This window comes from Charadrius vociferus, unplaced genomic scaffold (assembly GCF_000708025.1).
Source record: "Charadrius vociferus isolate BGI_N301 unplaced genomic scaffold, ASM70802v2 scaffold198, whole genome shotgun sequence".
NCBI classification, from domain to species: domain Eukaryota; kingdom Metazoa; phylum Chordata; class Aves; order Charadriiformes; family Charadriidae; genus Charadrius; species Charadrius vociferus.
Genome location: NW_009649951.1, coordinates 2,546,827 through 2,567,773, shown reverse-complemented (window position 1 = coordinate 2,567,773; position 20,947 = coordinate 2,546,827). Strand labels below are relative to the sequence as shown.

The 20,947-nt window shown below is 37.9% G+C and overlaps 1 protein-coding gene across 1 annotated transcript in view; it reads left to right on the top strand.

Moving 5' to 3' along the window:
- The window catches only part of PSIP1 (PC4 and SFRS1 interacting protein 1), a 36,429-nt gene extending 16,634 nt beyond the window's left edge, over nucleotides 1–19,795 (top strand). Inside the window, exons 7-16 of the mRNA XM_009891511.1 lie at nucleotides 2,235–2,355; nucleotides 4,098–4,173; nucleotides 5,065–5,290; nucleotides 5,967–6,085; nucleotides 8,541–8,596; nucleotides 9,862–9,932; nucleotides 12,828–12,929; nucleotides 13,601–13,820; nucleotides 16,169–16,280; nucleotides 19,027–19,795. Of these exons, the coding sequence (XP_009889813.1) occupies nucleotides 2,235–2,355; nucleotides 4,098–4,173; nucleotides 5,065–5,290; nucleotides 5,967–6,085; nucleotides 8,541–8,596; nucleotides 9,862–9,932; nucleotides 12,828–12,929; nucleotides 13,601–13,820; nucleotides 16,169–16,280; nucleotides 19,027–19,090 (1,167 nt within the window). The 3' untranslated portion in view covers nucleotides 19,091–19,795. The remainder of the gene's footprint in view (nucleotides 1–2,234; nucleotides 2,356–4,097; nucleotides 4,174–5,064; nucleotides 5,291–5,966; nucleotides 6,086–8,540; nucleotides 8,597–9,861; nucleotides 9,933–12,827; nucleotides 12,930–13,600; nucleotides 13,821–16,168; nucleotides 16,281–19,026) is intronic.
- Nucleotides 19,796–20,947: the final 1,152 nt, after the last annotated feature.

Here is a 20,947-nt window from a genome sequence, read left to right as displayed (position 1 = left end):
AGCTTGCTGAAGATCATTTGCTTCATGAAAAGGAAAGATAGGTTTTTGGATGCTCTTACAAAACCAACCTGAATATTTGAAAAACTTAATTTAAAGAATAGCTTATTAAAGAATAAGGTAAATTTTATAAAAATCTAAACTAAAATTCAGAGAAAGCTTCTAGTCTGAAACAGCAAGGGCTTGAAAGAATGTCTGTGACTATGCATACATGTGATTTGAGCTTGTGAATGCAAGAGAAGCCTCGTAGGTGACACATACACACAAATCTCATTCTTTGCTTTTTCAAAAAGCACTCATCCTATGGTTGTGGTGTTTTTTCCTCCTGTTTTGTTTGAGGTAGGGGTGTTTTTGGCATCGTAAGGTAATGCAAGCCTAAGAAGATTTCCTCTGTCACATTTACTAGCTTCAGCTGACAGACTTTTGTTTTTGGCATGTGCTGCGTGTGGCAAGAGTTTTAACCAGAAATTTGTATTACTACATGCCATTGTTAAACAGAAAAACAATATTTAAAGGCATGTGGTGTGTGCTTGTGGGTCAGAAAAGAGGGTTGGCTATGCAGTTGTATGACTTCAAATGTGTTTCTTATTTGCCTTAAGAAACATGGTGTTTTCTTTTCTTGGGATTGTAAAAAAGCATCCTAACAGGTATTTTTCTGTTTTCATTTCAACGGGTGTCCTGGTTTGAGGTAAAACAGAACCAGTTTTCTGTTCAGTAATTTTACTTTGCAGCTAAGCCTCTTAGAACTAAATGAACTCTCTGAAATTAACAGCATATTGTCCACTGTTTGCTCTGCGTGATAAGACCTGATTAGTTGTAATTTATGCCAAGGTATGGTATGTGGAGAGGCTCTTGCTTATACTTACTGCTATAACACCCAATGCCAGATAACTAAGTTATTTCCACTTCTGACCCTCCAACGGGGCAAAAGTGTAGAGGGGTCCCACCTGTGGGAAGGAGTGGACAGGACAGGTGACCCAAAAATGCCCAACAGGGTATTCCATCCCATCTGCCTCATGCTCAGTATAAAAGCTGAGGGATCAAAGGGCTCAGCCTCTTTCTTTCACGGCTGACGTCTGAGGAGGACTGATCCAGAATCCAGTTCCCATCCATCACTGAGTTCAGTCTGGTCCTTTCCCAGTGCCTGCTTGTGACGTGATTGTCATCCTGGCATCTTCACATGGTTTTGTATATATTTCATTATTTCCCTTTTACTTTATTATTAATACTTCATTAAAGTAGTTTAGTTTTTTTTTGTAAACTCGTAAGTCTCTTTCTCCCTTCTCTCCTTGGAGAGAGAGCTGGGGAAGAGCACCTGTCATTTGTTTCAGTGGCCAGTCCAGTCCAAACCACAACAGTGGTCTTTCTGTAGACTTACGGAAAACACAGTTAATGTTGAGATGTACCTCTACCCTGTTCTAGATTTAAGTTTGTATCTCTTCTTTAAAATTGTCTTTGGTGCCCACAATGAATATAAAAATGTGTTATTTTCTCATAACTTTTCTGTTGCTGCTAGCTGATGCTCCTGTATCCAGGACACTAAATACTATGAATATTTTCTCCATTTGGGATTTTTCTCAATTCTTTTTATGTGTCTATATGGATATGGAATGTTTCTGCAGGGAGAAATGTATCCTTTCATCAAGATCATCTACTGTCATAAGTTCTGTCTGTCTTTAGAACCCAGCCCCCCTAAAATGACTATGTAGATGAAGGTCTGAAGGTCATTATGTCCAGTTAGTGCAACTCAAGATACAATTTTTTTATTGTGAACAATTAGCAATAGAGCTAGAAGCAGGTGGGTTTTTTTTCTGAATAGCTCCATCTACTGGCTTGATAATTCAGTGCAGCTAGGGGAGACAATTGCATATAAAAGAACAGTATTTGTACATGGCGGGGGGAAATATGAATGTAGCTGCTTAAAACTCAGTTTGGGCATGCTCTTATGGTGATCTTAAAAATACTTATAAATAATCTTTTTCCTTTGTTGTACCAAGGTAGAAGATGAATGGCCTGGTTGAAATTATATGAAACATTACTATATCAGGTAGTGATAGTATGTAGGGGGTGAAATTAGTACTGTTTAATCTGTTATTAAATTTGGAAGCTTTTGTTCCATGTGTAGAAGCAATAGCATAGGAATGCATTTCTAGAAGTTTAGAAGTGTTGTTTCAGAAAGTAATTGAGATATTGGTGCCCTGTGTTTTTTCACTTGTGAAATTCATTTTTTAAATTAGGCTGAAAAACAAGCTGAAGCTGAGGAAGCAGTGGCAACGGCAGCAGTGGCAGCAGCAGTGGCAGCAGCTGCTCCTGTGCCAGTGTCTCCAAAAGTAAGCCCCAAAAGAGGAAGACCAGCAGGTAACTTTAAATGAAAGATTTGATCTTTTTCACCACAGAAATATCTTTGTAGAATTAGTCGGGGAGCTGTCTCTTTCTCCTAGGGTATTACAGAGTATTTTCACATGATGAAGGCAGTCTTGGCTAATAGATTGTAATGAGAAAACAGCTCATTGCAAGCTGACAAATACAGGACATAAATAGACTTAAATTGTTATCATTAATGTTCAGTCCTCTAAATAAGAGTTGTCGTTTTGGGGTATAAGTATCACCTTTAGAAAAGCCTTCTTCATAGAATGCTGCTAAACTGTAGATACGTGATGAGAGCTCTTTGTGCATAAAGGTTTATATTCATTAAAAGTCTGTAATATACTTTAATTGTGTTAGAATATCCGTAAAACATAAGGAAGAGAACTGGGGGGGACAGAGCCTGTAGGTGGAGCTCAGATGACAGTGAAAACAAACAAAAAAGCTGGAGAGACTTGTTTAAAAATATGTTTAGGGCAGGCTGTGTAGGTTCATAGACAAATGAAAAGCAGCTATAACTGCTTTTCTTAAAATGTATAATTAGAACCATTTGGTGGTAATTCTGCAGTGCTTGTTTCTTTTAAAGTAGCAATGATCTAATTCATTGGAATTTTTGTCGTAAGCTTGCGGGTATTCTTGAATTGATCATTACTACATTGGAAAACAGTTCTTGCAGCAGTTAAGTACATTGTATCAGCATCTGGTCTGGGAAGAAAATAATTTCTACTCATCTGTGTCTACTGACAGTATGAAAATAACTTTCAGAAAGTGCAGCCACAGTTAACTAAACTTGATTACTTTTGCCTTGGAAGCTGTGAGGAAATTAAGTATTACTTCAGCTCTTCTTCTCACTACCCCGCCCTGTTTCATGACATGTACTGAAAGTACGTTTTTTTTAATATCTGTGTGTGTGTTTACCTTTAATTTTTTGGCTTGTTTTTACTAACTACTGTCTGTAAGAGCAGGAAGAGATCTACAAGACCTGCATTCACCTCCTGTATAAATACCTTTTTATAAGATGTTCTGTTTCTGGTGTTGGATATGATGCATGTATCTCTTGCTTAACAGCACTGCATGCTAACACCAACAGAAGTTTAAACACTGAGTATTAGGTTTCCTAACCATCTGTTCACTGTGGTATTGGACACACATTTGAAGGGTACAAGTGCCAAGAAGGCAGATGCACTATCTGACCTTATAATACTGTCAGTCTGAAGAAATGCAAAGTTTTGCTCTGTACTGTAGTGGCCTGGTAGAACTTCTTGACAGTGGTTTGTCATCAAGAAAAGTGATGGGAGCCCCATGATACATCCCGAAATAATGCCAAACAGACTGCATAAATGTGGTGGACACTAAGTGACTCCTTTCCGTTCTCTAATTTCAGACTTTCTCATTCTCTAATTTCAGACTTGTTCGTATTAGTTATGCAACATATGAAACAAATCCTAACTGCACGGAGTGCAGAAAACACAAGAATTGGTAGTTGGAGCATGTGGCTAAAAAAACCACTGAAGTTTGTAATTTACCAAACGACTAAAAAACCTGCCAACACTTTAATTTTTCAAAGAGATCATGACTAAAATTTGGTACTCACTTAACACTTGAATTTTGTGTAATAACAAAGTTAGGGTATATATTTTAAGTGTAGCTTCTGGCTGTTGAGTAAGAATCTTTTCACATAGACAAGGAGCAGACAGTGGCTGTGGTCTAACCTGTTATTTCTGTGTAAACGCTAGCTTCTGAAGTAAAGGTTCCAAAACCAAGAGGGAGACCCAAGTTGGTGAAAACACCTTGTCTTTCAGAGAGTGACTCGTGAGTTTTTCTGTTTTGTTTCTTAATATAAAGCTTCTTCATTGTAAACCACGTTGTTCCTTATGTTAAGACTTCACCATTAGCACTGAGTTCCTGACAGGTTTCTGCCCCTTTAGTATTCCGTATGAGTTAGTTTGCTTTAAAGTTGTTATTTACAGTTCTGGTAATTAATACATAGTCACTCAAGGTAGTACATTTCTGGAACAAGAGACAGAAGATCTCAACCTTCCTAATTTGTAAAATCTGTTCAAAATGCCTTACATAATTGTATGCTGAGTGATGAAGAAAATATATTTATTAAGAGAAGAGACCAAGATCGTGCAAACAAAAGTACTGAAATTTATTTATGTTTTTGTTTCACGAATCTTCTGATGGAATTCCAACACCACTTGTTACCTAAATTTTGGTTTTACCCTCTTCAGTTCTTAGGTTAAGTCCTTAGTGGTTCTAGTAACTGAAGGAAGAGTTGAGCTTTAGCGTAGTTTTCTATAGGTTAGCAGGTGCACACTTTCAGTATGTGTACACCTTATGTATACTTTATAAAATCAGTGTACAGTGTATGCATTCGGTCCTGCAGACACATATGTGCATGGAGAACTTCTGAGCATTAACTTTCTGGTTTTGGACCTATGCATGTATATTAATGTTAGATTCATTAGGGCCTCCATACTATTATTTATTTCTTTTTTTTGCATAGGTAGTGGGCTGTAGTTTTAGAAGAAGACTGAGTATTTTTTGAATAGTCATTAAATGAGTCGAGAGTGAATTAACTTCCTAATTTTTAATATTACGTGGTAAAAAAGAAAATCAACTTCCTAAGTTAGAAGAATGTGATGTTTTAAGCTCACTGTAGATAATGGATATGATGCCTAAATACTGTTCACGTTTTAGTGTTAATGAGGAGGAGAAGGCAAAGAAAAAAGGACCAGAAGAAAAGCCCAAAAAGCAAGGGAAGAAGGATGATGAAAGTCAGAAGGAAGAGGAGAAATCAAAGAAGGAGCTTGACAAAAAGGAAGGGAAGAAAGAGGCTGAACCGAAAAGGAAAAATTCTGCAAAAGTGGGTTCTGCATCAGCTTCTGATTCTGAAGATGATGGAGAAGAACAAGAAGGTGACAAGGTATAATTTTGCTTTCCTGATGTATTTATTATAGAGGGATGTAGTATCACTGAAGATCTTTTGTGAAGTTAATGCTAGGTCTTGGTAAATGTTGGAGCCCTGTGTCTGGCTAATATAGACATACAGAATAAAAGTTGCAGAACTTCATTTTGTGAAATAATTCTTCCGGGAACTTCTTTACTATTTTCTAAGAAAAGCATCTTTTCTAAGACACTTCTCTTTTTAACAAAGTATTTAAACGTAGCGGTTATTTATTTTGTCAAAAGGCTTTTTCCATTTCTCTTCCTTGGAACACAGACTTCTTTTTTTTTTTTTTCTTTTTTTTTTTTTCTTCCATGTGTGCATTTAAGAGAACACTAGGCTTGAAATCAAGTTTTTGAAAGGTATAAAGATGTCCATAGCCGATCATTTGGAATGTCTTCATTTTTCTGATGCTTAGGATATTTGCCTTCTATCAGAAAAGGAAAAAGGGAGAAAGGACTAAAGAAATTCAGAACTTATCAACATGTGGAGGTATTGTATTTAGTTGCAGGGAAAGCCAGCTCTTGTCAGGTTATTCCATGGACCAGAGTTGCTTCAGAGATATTTAGTGTATGTAGGTTTACCTCTTTACAGAAACAGTGATTTAATAGTCTTGCTTTTCTCTTTCCAATCCTAAAATCCCAAACAAAAACAGAAGAAAAAAGGGGGAAGAAGCTTTCAGGCAGCTCACAGAAGAAATATTGTAAGAGGCCAACATGAGAGAGAAGTAACAGACAGAAAGCGTAAGCAAGAGGAACAGACAGAATCTGAATCGTGAGTATGTTTTAACATGTGATGTCTGCAAGTTGTAGGAGTACTTTGAAAATAACAGGACGAGACAATATCTGAAAAAATTCCACACTGGTTTGCACTGTGTTCTGTTGTTCTCTCCCCCCACACTTTTTTGGTCTATTTTAACTTCTTTTTAAGTGGAGAGTAAAAAGTTCCTCTAAACCAGTATGTTCTATTGTGGGAGGATGGGAAGAATTGAACCTAGAAATTAGGCGGTGTCAGTCTTTCAGAGACTTGGAATTTCTAGCAGAAGACAGCTGGTAGGTTCTGTTTAGAAGTAGCCTAAGAATATCCGTGTGAAAAGGGATCGGTGTGAAAAACCATTCAGGACAGCCATATATTTTTCTTTTAAGTTTTAGATACATTAGATTGAGAACTGGTAGGACCTATTAATCCATGGTTAGGGATTTTTGATCAGGTTGTGGAATGCATAGGGTTACCTGGAAAACATTTCCTTCTCTGTCTGGCAGCTGGAACTCACACCGTCAGACAGAACAAGTTAAAAATTTAAGAATTATTCTACTCTTAACACTGCAAAGCCAGTTGAGTGATACCAAGAGCAGTCTGCATTCGGAAGATAAATTATCAGAAATGAATCAAGCATAAGAATGGAGAGAAGATCCTGCCAGAAACTGGGGGGGGTGGGACAATAGGAAGAAATCTGACTCATTCTCAAGAGCTATTCTGCAAATGGGTGAAGAAGCCACCACCACAAGAGCATGATGTTCCCATCCCCACAGTTGGTGGCAGGGCAGAAGAAAGGGAGAACAAGGTAAAAATTTGGACAAAAAGGGGGAAGATAATGGTTCCCTTCACCTGTAACAACAAAATTCTACCTTTTTCACATGCATTAACAAGACTATAGTTTGGGGTTTTTTATCCTTTAGCCCTTTCTTCTCTTCTTACTGTCACTCCTTCTCTGGAAACCTAACATAATTACTCTACTTGCCTGTACCAACTACAGAGATACTAAATTGTCCTTAGTATCCTTGCAGTTCTTAATATATCACTATTTAAATCTGACATATGCTGATTGATTTCTGCAATGAAACTGTCATATATTGATTTGGTTATAACAATCAGATCTTCTCTACTTTTAAATAGCTGTCATATTTTATATGTTGGACGGTAGATAGAGCTGTGTTTCAGTAAGATAAAGGGGTAATAGTTAATGAATGCATAATGAATTTAATTATAGCTGATGACTAATCCCACTAAACTCACTATTGATAGAAAGTAAAAAGACTTCTTTTTGGGCCGTCTTCAATTTCCTCTACTAATACACTGAATAAAAGCTGATACTTTTTTTTTTTGGTTACTTTTCTCATCAGCATAGTTTCCATTTGGTGGTCTCTGTAGCTACTTTGTTAATATTTATTTCAGTGTAATAACAGTGCCCTGTACACTGTCCTGTGCATATACAAAATTTACATGTACCGTTTAAGCGGTGTGAGCTTGTGCTGCCAGCTGAAGTAAAATAGGCTTACATACTTCAAAATTGTTGATTCTGTAACTGGACAGAGTATGAAAGGAACATGGAAAATGATAGACATGCAGGCCTGGATATCTTACAGATTGATATTACTATGACAGAAAGAAAATCAGTCACAGAATATTTAGTCATGATATGCTGAAATACGCAAATTCTAAAATGAGGCTTTGAAATCCCTCAGTAAGACAAGACTGAGGAATTGCTGAACAGGGGTTCATGATCTTCTCTGAATAAGGAGTTCAAAAGCTTGCTTGAAAGACTTCTTCCCGTCTTAATCCTGTAATTGAGATGGAGACCAGTTTTGTTATGGCTTTCTTGGGTCCCAGCTTTATTTTTAGTGATACAATTTGAGAAAGAGCCAGGAGATGTCAATGAACTTGTAATAAATATTTTTCCTCTATTACTCTTTGCTTCAAGAATATTTAAATTATCACTGATACACTGACAAGTCAGTTGTAGGATACTTATACTGTTATAATTAATTATATGAGAAAATAAGTCACATAGGAACTGATTATGACTAATTAGTCTCTCCATAAATCCCCATGGTAATATTAAATAATTTTACTCTTTTTGTCATCATAATAAAAATATTTTCTTTCTCTGCAAGTTAGTTCTGTACAATGCCATTTTACCAATTGGTACATGCAGTCAAAACAAAACGCAGTTTGGAAATGTGACTTGTTTTTAAAATCCTTTAATTTGCTGCTTCTAGGGAAAACCATCTGTCAGTATGGAGGATTTATCAGAAGTATGTCAGCTAACTAATTTTGTTAATTTATTTCAGTCTTTGAAAACCAGAGTTTGGCTCTTTGTGGTTTTTGCATGCTAATGTTTTACTGAGATAATACCTCAAAATATTGCATCTCATTTGAAAATTGGGGAAAAAAAAGACTGAAAAGCAGACTTTACAGCATTGTAAAAACACTGTAACGTTTTTGATAGGCAGAGTAAAGAAGAAGGCAAGAAAACAGAAGTTAAGAAGATGGAGAAGAAGAGAGGTTAGTTTAAAAAAGCTAAACAGTATTTTTGGTCATTTTAAACTTTGACAGAATTATCCTCCTGGATGAGATAATTTACTGCTAAAGGTGGCTGTGGGGTCTCAGTGAGAGATAGAGATGTTTGATCTGTGATTGCTTCCTTCGGTGCATTCTTGTTCTTCCTCGTTCATTCTTTGTTCAGTGCATTAGAACACGTCTTTGCTATTCCCGTTTTGCTGTCATTTGAGCTTTTATACCTCAATGATTCCTTCTGTTTGTGAACACGAAACAAAAGGTCTTACTCTTTGAACCGAATCAATTAAGTTCTTCCCTTCATTTTTTCCTTTCTGTCTTCTCATAACACAGTAATCTGAAGGACTTCCTCAAAGTACGTAGATACTACCTCTTACTAAGTAGGAGGCTTGCTAAGAAAAGGCTTGCTCTTCCTAAGCAAGAGGCTTAGATTCAGATTACCGTGGTCCTGTCTACTAACCCACACTTGCAAACTGACCTTCATAGGGATCAGTCATTCCTTTTTTAGTACTCCCATCTCTAAGGGCAATCCAAACCACTGGCTGTTACTTGTAGTATAGTACAGATCCAGTGGCACAGACTCACGTGTTGAATGTCGGCAGTGTGGAACTGTTTGGGGGGGGGGGGGGAATTATTCAAACCCATCCAAGATGGGTTGGACTGGACTCGATGGAAACTCTGTTTGCTTGCGGTATTGTTCAGAATACGTACCACTTGTGTATGAAAAAATCCAAACCAGCATTCAGCATGTGAATTAGAGATGGACATGTTCATTCATCTTGCACACCTGCTGGAGCATGTGTACTGGGAACATTTTTATTTTATTTGGATGGATTTGGACTGTAACTTGAATCATGTCCAGTTTACTGAAAACAAAACCATCAATATCCAGGTGTCCTGTCATTAAAGGTTTTCCAGCTTTGTAACTCTTAGTATTTATTAAAACTTTTAACTTGGCCCACAAGTAGAGGGTGACAGCTGTATATTGGAATAGAAAATTATTTTCAGTTTGTAACTCCTAAGGAGAAAATTATGTGGGTTGCTAGTAGTGTCCAATTTTAAAAACCTGCGTACTTTATTTCTGATAGTAAGACCTGTGGTGTATTTTTGTCTGCACCTGCTGTTATCTGCTGCAGAGTGCCTGCCCATATTTTGCTGTGTTCTATATGAAGCTCAGGTTTGTGGAAGGGTTTCGACAAAAACAAACCTGATGTGATTATCAAATATTCATGCACACTATTTTTAATTTTCAGAAACATCAATGGATTCTAGGCTTCAAAGGATACATGCAGAAATTAAGAACTCCCTGAAAATCGATAATCTTGTAAGTTTTGTTTTGTTTTTTTTTAAACTGATTTATGGGTATAATTCCAGTAGGAAGTACTTGGCATGCATATTTGTCTTTTAATTAATACTCGGAGAATGAATGGAATTTTTTCAGTCTGAAAGGTAACTGCTGCTTAAATAAGATTACTGTGGATGTTAAAAGATCAGTATCAGCAAGTAAAATGCGTTTTGTTTGAAAATACTAGATAATAAATTACTTACCGGAAACATTCAGGCAGAATTCTGTCAAATGAAGCATCTGTGCCAGCTCAGCCTGAGCCACACAGAAGCACCAGGAGGACACAATGAGCATAGCAGTGGCAGACTCCCCAATGGGAGGGATGGAGGCCCCTATCTGCTGACCCCGCTCATTGTCGAGGGAGGTCTGCTGCTTGCTGGGGGCTCAGGTTTGGAAGATTACTGACAGATGGTTGACACTTGTCTGGCCTTAAGACTGTTTATTAATTGCTGCTGATTTTCTATGTTGGGCACCAATGATGTGGTCAGGGGAGACTTGCAAAGTATCACGCATGACCGCCTGACTCTGAGGGTGATGGTCAGAGTATGGGGACCCAGGTGGTGTGAGCCCTTTCCTGGGGAAAGGACTTGTGAAGGAATGCACAGGACCTCTAGGAGGAGGCAGGACCCACTCAGAAGTAGTGCTGTCAAGGGGCTGGCCAACCTGGTTAATGAGCTTTAAAGTAGGAACAGTGGCAGAGGAGAAAGTGAGGAAGCGGTCAAGCAGGATGGCAATCCAGTGATGCAGGATTATATAAACAGAATTGGCCTTGTAAGCGACAATTCCCTCAACAGAACAGGACTGAAGTAGCATCACCACAAGCATACGCACAGAAATGAGGAAGTGCTGGCAGGACAGCGTTATGAGAAAAGCTCTCATAATGTTTCTGGGAAGTCAGCACAACTGGGTGCCTCTTGGAAGTGTCTGTACACTAATGCGTACAGCATAATGTCCAGAGGGACTGGACATCTGTTTGCAGCTGCAGGGCTATGGTTTCCTTGGCATGACAGATTTGGTGGGATAGTTTGTGGGACTGGGACCTTGCTATCTACAGGCTCTTTAGGAAAGGTAAGTGCTGGGGAGACAAGATGTGGGGTAACCCTTTATGTGGGAGACCAGTGGGAATGTGTGGAGCTCTGCATTGAGACAGATAAGTCAACTGAGAGCTTATGGGTCAGGATTAGTGGGCAGACCAATATAGGTGACATCCTGAGGATGTCTGCTGCACATCACTGGATGAGGCAAAAGCAGAGAATGAAGTAATCTTCAGGCAATCAGGAGACATCTCCATTTCAAAGGTTCAGGTCCTCACTGGGGGCTTGTACCATCCTGGTATCTGCTGAAGGGGCAACATGGGTATTATACAGCAATCCAGGAAACTTCTGGAGTGTGGTAACTTCCTAACACAGGTGACCAAGGAGCTGACAAGGGAAGATGCCCTGTTGGACCTGATTCTTTTAAATAGAAAAGATCTGGTCAGGGATTTGAAGGTTGGAGGCAACCTTGGCTGCAGTGACTGAGATGGTGGAGTTGAGGATTGTGGGAGGAGGGAGCAGGCTAAAAAGGATCGCAGCCCTGAACTTCGGAGAGCAGACTTTGGCCTCTACAGGGATCTGCTTGGAATAATCTTTTGAGAGGCCATGCTTGAGAGAAGAAGGGACCGGGAGATCTGGCTCACTCTTAGGGATTACCTCCTCATCAAGACTGATTCATCTTGACAAGCCAGGAAATAACTGAATCTGGCAGGAGGGCTGCATGGTGCATGGATGAACAAAGGAGCTCCTGATTATAGTCAGGACTCAAAAAAAGGAAGCATATAGGAAGTGGAAATAGGGACAGGTGACCTGGGAGGAATATGCATTTGTCGCAAAAAAATAGTTCACCTTAAATAAAATTTAGAAAGCTTTTACTTCACAGCTTAATGGTTTGGCTTAAATAAATCACTCTGTCCTGAACCAGATAGTAAATTCCCCTCAAATAGTAAGTAGAAAACAAAAATGGAACACCCCTCCCCAAACCATACCAAACCTCTGATTCAGAGGTGCAATGAAGCAAATCTTACAATACTGAGAAGAACATTGGTTGTAGAGCTGCAGCAAGGCACTTAGTTTATCATAACCGTATTTATCAAGTAAACATGATAATAAGAATTCTGCTGGGCATAGTCCCAATATGTTTGTTTGGGTTTTTGGTAACAGGCACTACAACTTCATACAAGATGCAGAATATTATGACCTGCGCTGGTGATGAATCTTGTTAGTTCTAAATGGGAAGTAAAATAAGCAATAGTAGCTGAAGATAAGGAAATTGAGAACTAAGTATTACAGGAGGAAGACTGTAGTACAATGCATCTTAGCAATGGATCAGAAGCTCACATCATTACTTCTGGGTGTTCTGCATACTGCATCATTCATCGAACTTCTTACTGATAGATCTACAAAGATACAGTTCTGTATATTAACTGCAGTCCCCTTAAGATGCTTTGCTACCTTCAGTGGCAAGTCACTTGGGAAGAATTGTGTATGGAAAAGGCTGACTATGGAGAACAGCTTCAGGCAAGGAAGTGCTAGAATTGCTAGAATTGTGAAAGTGGCATAAAGCTTGAATTTCTATTTTGAACGTATAACATTATTTTTAAAAATTATAAGTTATTTAAATAGCATCTGCCTTTTTATTGTGGAAGTAGCTGAAAGGCAACTGATAGTAATTTTTGTTTGCAAGTTTTACTGTAAATTGTTCTAGAACTAAGTACATAGTCAAATTAAGGATATTATAGGAAGGTGTATCTGAGCATGGAAATGAATTTAATATGGCTAATTAAGGATTATTAACATGTAAGTTAAGTCTTCAAACTAATTTCTTTTTTATATACAGGATGTGAACAGATGTATTGAGGCTCTTGATGAGCTTTCATCCCTTCAAGTCACAATGCAACAAGCTCAGAAACACACAGAGATGATTCTGACTCTAAAGAAGGTGAGATCTGCAATGTTAATCAGATTAACCTGTGTGTTTTCTTAAATTGAGATCAGCGTTATGTACTACTGCAGTATTGGGTCCATTTCTGGTTCCCACAATTCAAGAACGATACAGACAGACCGCAGAAAGGTCCAAAGGAGCGCCATGAAAATGATCGAAGGGCTGGAGAATTTGCCCTGTAAGGGAAGATTGCAGGTGTTAGGTCTTTTCTTCCTGGAGAAGTCTCAGGGAACCTCATCATGGTATTCCAACAGGGCAGCTACAAAGAGGATGGAGGCACTCTTTTCACAAGGAGCCATATGGAGAAGATGAGAGGCAGTGGGTATAAGTTGCACCAGAATAGGTTTCATCTCAATATAAACAAGAAATTTTTTCACGGTGAGAACAACTGTTCACTGGAATAGCATCCCCAGGGATGTGGTTTTCAAGATGCAATGGGACAGGGTACTCAAAAATCTCATCCAGACTCTCCCAGGAAGGGTTGTACCAGATGATGTTTGAAGGTCACTTCCAACCTGGGCTGCTCTGTGATTCTGTGATACGTCAGCGAGTGTAAAAGTGATGATCTTATTTCAGGTTAAATTAGGAATTTCGTCAAGCATGTGATGAAATTATATAAGTATTTAAATATGTAAGTGGAGCTCATTGTTTCATTACTTTGATTTCAGATACGGAAGTTCAAAGTTAGCCAAGTTATTATGGAGAAATCTACAATGCTGTATAACAAGTTCAAGACCATGTTCCTGGTTGGGGAAGGAGATTCTGTTCTTTCCCAAGTACTAAATAAATCACTTGCTGAGCAGAAGCAGCACGAGGAAGCCAATAAAACCAAAGACCAGTGGAAGAAAGGAGCAAGCAAAAAAATGGAAAAAGAAAAAGACCAAACAGGTAAGTCACCGTGTTTTTAGTTTCTTGTCATATAAAAGACCTAGTCTCCATCAATTTCTGAGCCAACTTCAAAAAAAATCCTTGATGTGGGAATTCTACCCATCTATTAAAACCATTACGTATCTGAAATAGTCAAGGATAATCCTGCTATAACTTAAGTTTCAAGCTCAAGGATATAATGTTTTCCACGGCTATTTTACTTTTATTGCCTGAAGAGAAGGACTTTTGCAGGAACTCAGTTTAGCATCTTTCACTTATTTGTAAATTTTCTAACTTTATTACCTTGTGCAATAAAAAAACCACATGAAACATGAAGTAAAATAACATACTACCTTTCATTCCTCAAGTAGCCCTTTGGTGCCTAGACATCTGCCTATGCTTCAACTGCTTAATTTCCTTCCCTAGCCTCTTTCTAGATCATGGGTGCTGCTATGTGTAGCAGCAGCTTTTAACCACTTACTTGCTACTTCAGTGAGGCAGCTTCAGTAGTTCAGTCTAACAGTAAAGAAGTAATCATAATTTAGGGGAGAATAGGCCTTATGCTCTTAGCAGTACTATTCCAGATTAATCGTGAGCACTTGTATAAACACAGCATGATATTGAAAGCTTCCACAGTAAGTATGCTCTACAATAATTTAGGTCAGTTATTTAAAAAAAATAATGACAGAAATGTAGTAAAATAGATACTTGCATTTTTAAACAGAGGAACAAAATGAGACAGAGATACTGGAAAGCTGTGTTGCAAACAAATTTAAGTCCTTGAAGATGTAGGAGTTCTACGCTGATCTCCACAAGCACTGGAGAGAAACTCTTTACTTTGAATCTGAATCCTGGGAGTAAAACTGTTTCAGGAAACCGACAGTTACACTACCCTCATCTGGAATAAATGAGTTACTGTAACTGGGCTGATTGAAGATGCCAAGGATTCAGAGTAACTGTAGTTGAAGTGCCCCTGTGCTTGTAACTGCTAAGAATGCAGGGACAGTGATAAAATCCAACTATTTAATAGTGAGAGAATTGTGTACGATGTAGTAGAGGTTCCGCACAGATCTTTCCCCAAGCCAGTAGCCAGCCCAGCTAATACTTTAACAAAGAATCTAAACTGAAGGACTTCCTGCACGTAGTCTAACGAAGCTACTTCGGATAATGTTAGACTTCAACATAACACACTGAAATACCGTATTGTTGCCTAGTCAAATGGAGAATGGTAAGAAGTTTTATGAGAGTAGAGGGATATTTCACGGAAGTGGATTCTTCATTTGCTACAAAGAAAAATTCTGGTTCCTTATGTTAGTACATCTGCCCTTTTACAAACTGAACTGCTGAACTCTTACTATCTTTACAAAGCCCAACAGCTACAGCAGTTTGTACTTCAACTGAAGTACAGCTTCAGACTATCTACTCTGTAACAAGGGATTACAGCATTCATTGTTTCACAGAATTCCTCCCACAGCATTCACGTTCAGAACTGATTCTGAGTGAGTCTAAATAGAGCAACTACTAGAATGTCATCTTAAAATGATCTTGTCTGCTTTTTAGCATCTCTTAGCCTGTAAGGATTCAGATGACTAATATCTGGTAATTTTTCCTTGCTGTAGCACAGCAGTTTAATAGAGGGGTTTTTTGTAAACCTGTAGCTTCAAATAAAATGGACTCTCAATTCTGACTTAAAAGTGACGTTCCTCAACAGTTCACTCAAAATGCATTGGTTTGTAATACCAGAGTACAACATGTATTCATCACAGAAATTTTAAAGAGGTTAAATATCCTGCTTTGACTTCACTAAACACAGCTTCTACATAGTGCTTTGTTTTCCTGCTTGACAATTGCATGCTATAACTAAACACTTTTACTCTATTTATAATGTACTGTTTGTCATATTTTGATTATATACTTATTTGTTGGAGTTGAGAGTAAATGAGCAGCCATGGAACTGGTAACTTCTCTACTTAAAGTATCAGAAATCCCCCAAAATTGTCTGACCAGGCTAGAGTGGTAAACAGAATTTACTGCTGAAGTATATTCTGTCACTGCTCAGAATATAAATAAGCATTAGTCCTGTTATCTGTAGCCTAGCAAGCACAAGAAGAACTCAAAATTGCATGAAATATATAAACTGTTCACTTCCTGTTACTAAAATTATGGGATGAGGCTCATTGCGTGGAATTTTCAGAAGTTCAAGCCGTATCAGTTACTGCTTTTTCTATTGTTTTAGCTGCTGGGTATCCAGGTGAGGGGAAAACATTTATAGTGTTTGAGTTGAAGGTAAAGAAATTATCTGGGGCTTTTTAGAGCACAGATTTGCTGCCTGCAGTACTGTTTTCTTTCCCTGCCCTTTCATTTTAAAGGTTCAAAGGTTCTGAATGGCGGGTCTGAAGCTCAAGACACCAACCAGACACAACACAATGGAGAGAACACTGAAGAAAAGAAAGATAGGCATGAAGTTGGCAGTAAGAAAAAGTGAGTTAATAACCTTACTGAAATAAGGATCTGTTCTGCTCTAGCAAAATGATGTAAAATAGAACAGCACTGGATTGAGGTACTCAACCATGCTGAGGTACTGTTTTCTTTACAGGGTTTTCTCTCAACTTTAGGGAATGATAATAGCGTGCGAATCTCCTGTTAAAAGTTTTGAATGAGCCTTTTAAAAGTTACTTCATTCACTGCTACGGTGGAGATTTAAATAAAAAATTTAAGGATGTCCTGTTAGGAGAAAATCAGCATGTGGTGAGACAGGGCAGGGCACAAGCTTTCTCCTATGTTTTAGACTACGCGATGCTATTATTAAGTTGGAAGCAAAAGAAGCCTGAACCAAGTCTTACAGAAACTAATGGGGATATATTGAGTTTTTTGTGAAATCATGTATTCTTATCAACAGCCAAGCCACTTTAATTAGTGTTCTATAGTATAGCTATAGAATTGCCCAAATGCAGGTAAACTGCAGGCTAGAAGTTAGAACCTGTGAAATTTCAGAACGCTGAATGCTTTATGAGAGGCTGACACATTTACCTTTTCCAAACAAGAAGCCATAAGAATGCTTGAATTTATCAGGAAGTATGTATTTAAACCTTAGCCTCACTGAAAAATGCTGTTTTGCAAACAAGAACAGGCAGTGAATCTCCTGTAGAGTATAAGAAATATGTAATAGAATTTTGTAAACAATGAGGAAAAGGCCTAGAATTATCCTTGAGCTGAACAGTTTTGTTGAAATACCACTTTGCTTTCTCTGAGCACTTCTGCAACTTATGCTCAGGGATTCTTTTTGTCCAGCAGCATCTATTGAAGCAAGGTTTCTTTTTATTACCATCTTCATGCAGGCCAGGAGAAACTGCAATTGCCTGGCATTCTTTTGGCTGTCGGCCAAGGTAAAACTGTACAAATAAGTGGAATATTGACCATTACTTACAATAAGGTAAACTTAAACAGAACAAAACAAAACAAAAAACCTCTAAAGATGAAAATGAATTTGATATTTGCTGAGGGGTAGCCTCAGAACTGCTGGCATCTGATCACACAGCTTTCAGAAGTGACATTTGGGAGTTTTCAACCAGTGATGCCAAATACTTACTTGGTCTGAAGAAGCAGCATGTTACCAGAACGTAATGAAGGCATAAGTGTCGGTTCCTAACACAGGTTACACAACCCAGCACACTGCTTAAATACGTGACTTTGCCAGATCACAATATGGTACTAACAAAGTGCAACACCTAAGTTACTTGAAATCAATAGCAAGGCAGTTCAGTAACAACAGAACATACTTGGCCAAGTATTTAAAAATAAATGATTACTAAACTGGCTCTCCAAGGCAGAATTCTTTTCATGGCCTGCTCCTTTTGTTGTTCCTGTAGAACCTGACAATACTTAGATTTTTGGGTGGCAGAGAGACAATCTCAGTCAGATTGCCCTTTATATTTGTGATTAAAACAATTAAGAATATTTGGGTGCATGCATGATGCCTCAATGGACATGGGTCACAAGAAATTTAAGGCAGATAATTCAGGTAGTTATGTAACATGCCAGGGAAAGGCTGTTGAATATAAAGAGTGTCTCAAAAAAGCAACTTTGAGGCAAGACAATTTACATTTTTAATACTTCAGTAATTGTGATTTTATCTGTAAAACTTGCAAATATGTCTTCCATGATTGGGCTACTGAAAGTGTCATGTTCTGCTAATAAATATTTTATCTCTTTTAAGTGTGTGTGGTGTTTGCTATGGCCTTGAAGTCTACTCCAACATATTCTTTGACTTCAATAAACAAAGAAACAAACCCACTTTACAAAAAGATTTGTATGGCTCATTGGGAATGGTTTCTATGGACATACCGTTGGCTAACAGCTATAAACTACATTTTTAACACCTCTTGAAATACCTTGCATGTCGAGAAAGCATCCACATACTTGATCTGAATTCAAGCAAGCTACATTGTGGGTTCTCTCCATCATACAAACTTCCTTTCATTCCATATTTTTCATACATTTTTATTTGCAATATTCAGTTTCTTAGAAGTAAGAAATTAGTAAGCAAAATAAATACGAACAAGTCATCAACGTTCAAAACACCCCTGCAGTTCCCACTACTAACTCTTAAGCAAACAATTCGTAAACTTCTCAAATCATAGGGCTGTCTATTCAGTTCTGAACTTTACTCCCTTTGATAATTAGATGCAAGACATGTCCATACCTTTCTGAAGATGTACTTCCAAAATTTTGGAAAACAGAATTCGTGTAACTTAAAACTTCTGAAGTGGTTGGCACTTAAGAACATCTTTCTGTTCTCATTTGGTAAAAGTTTATACTGCTTCCTGGGGTTACCTTAGTGTTTGGGACACATACTGACTGGATTGTTCTGGCGACTGAGAAAAGTTGGTAAGGTATGTTAAGCCAGAGTGCTTCTCCATGAGAGCTGACATATTTCACAGCAGAATAGGGAGGACTGCCTGAATGGGACACAAACTGAATTCTGGATGTTGCTGGTCACATACATTAATATGATGTTAATCACTACCAGCTTAGCTTTGCATTTGGGGGCTGTCAGTGTAAGAGCAATGATAGACAGCTGGCATCACTACCAGCTTCAGTTCTCCAGCCCTCCTCATCTGCTGAACATACAGCAGCATCACTTACTCTAGACAGTACAAATTCACCTGGAATAAGTCTTGCTCTCTGTTTTTATATGGTCATTAATGTTACTTTATTTTGTTTCTAGGACATGTGGTGAAGAGAGCGAGCTTGAAAAGCCAGCAAAAGATTCTGCCTTTGAAAGCAAATGACACCACTGGAGTCTTTTTTTTTTTTAATAAAAATTAAAGAGGATTGTTAAGTTTTGCATATGAAATCTATAGACTGCTGAAAGTTTTAAATAATTTTATAAGCATAGTATTTTGAAGTTAAATTTTGTGGAATAAAAGTCCCTTTAATCTTGGTTTAAAAGTATTTAAAACACTTTTGCCAATAGTTTTGTCCAGTATTGACAGGTAACACATTTCAAAAGATGACAATTCCAGCTAGAAAACAAATGCTTACATGTCACAGGACTTAGAGTTGTAGTATATTTTTACCTGACTACTGTATGTTTGTCTAGCTAATAAGCAGGAAAAAGTGTAAATACTTTTAACTGCCCAATTGCTTCACTTGTATAAAACTTACTCTCTTCTTATGATACTGACCTCTGTGCGTGCATAGTTTTTCAACTCTTGTGGGGATGTCTTTTCACTGTGTTTTGTAGGAGTTGGAAGCAGCGTTTTTAGAGCTGTCACAATGCTAATGTATGAGTATAGTTAATCACTTTTTCTAAACAAGTTCAGTTCTGTTCTTGCAAAACTCACTGTGCCAATTTACTGCAATGTGACTTTATGGTATGCTCTTGGTATAATAAGTACACTAGAAAGAAATGTGTTTTCATAGAACCTGTTGATGCACACTGGTGGGAAAACACTGTCTTGAACAATTTATGAAATTAAAGAACTAAAACTGATAAAGAGAGACTGGTTCTTAATACTAACTTGTATAGACAAAAACATTCACAGGAACAAATGTTAACACTGATAAAGTATTTTAAGAAAAGTTCCTAAAGGCACGAAAGGGAATGAAAGGGGTGCAAGCACCTCTGAAAACTCTTTCTTAAAACACACTCTTTGCCTAACATCAGAACTAGGAACAACTTGTATGTGACTGGAAAATGGTATTTGAGAGAGACCAGGCAGAGTTTAATAGCCCTAAGAATCTTGTTAGGGGGGACTGTGACATCAAAGGTGACATTGTTTCAGGTGTACACATCACCTTGTATTGTGTCACCTTCCGAGGCAGCACCAGGAAAACATGATTACAGCCTGGTGGAGATGAGCACTTCTGAAGCTATAACTTGGACCATTCAACAAGAAATAGTTTTCAGTACTGCAGCATGACCAAACAGCATGGTATCAAATACTGAGAAGTCAAATTATTTCTTGTTTACATTCCTTGTGTCTTAGGAGGACTCTAGACAGAGTTAGTCTGCCTTTGATCCCGATCTGTGCATTCCTGAATGCAGATCCGGAATCCAGTTCCCATCCATCACTGAATCCAGTCCTTTCCCAATGCGTGCTGGTGACGTGGTCATCATCCTGGGAGCTTGATCCAGTTTTGTATATATGTCATTATTTTCTTTTTATTATTTTATTAATATTTTCATTAAAGTAGTTTAGTTTCTTCTAAACTCATAAATCTTTCTCTCTCTCCCTCCTGTCCTTGGAGATGGCGGAGGGAGAGAGCACTTGTCATTTGTTTCAGTGGCCAGTCCAGTCCAGCCCAAACCAAACCAGTAACGGTACACCTAGATGATGTTAAACTGCTTCTATACGTTGTCCTTAAGCAGAACCCATTATGTTTATTTTTGGTATCAATAATCTGTCAGCTAGCTGTAACATTAAGATAGCGCAGGATTATAGGTTTGGCAATGTGGAAAAGCCAACAGAATATTTACTTCAACATTCAACAACACTGTTCACCAGCAGTTGAATTTATGGAGCCTGTACAGCAGACTTCCTAATACTAGAATATACTGTATGTTTTCTGAAGACTTCTTAACTATATTGAGTACTTTTAAGTTCCATAGATGCAAGCATATTTTTTATCATTCCTTATTCCAC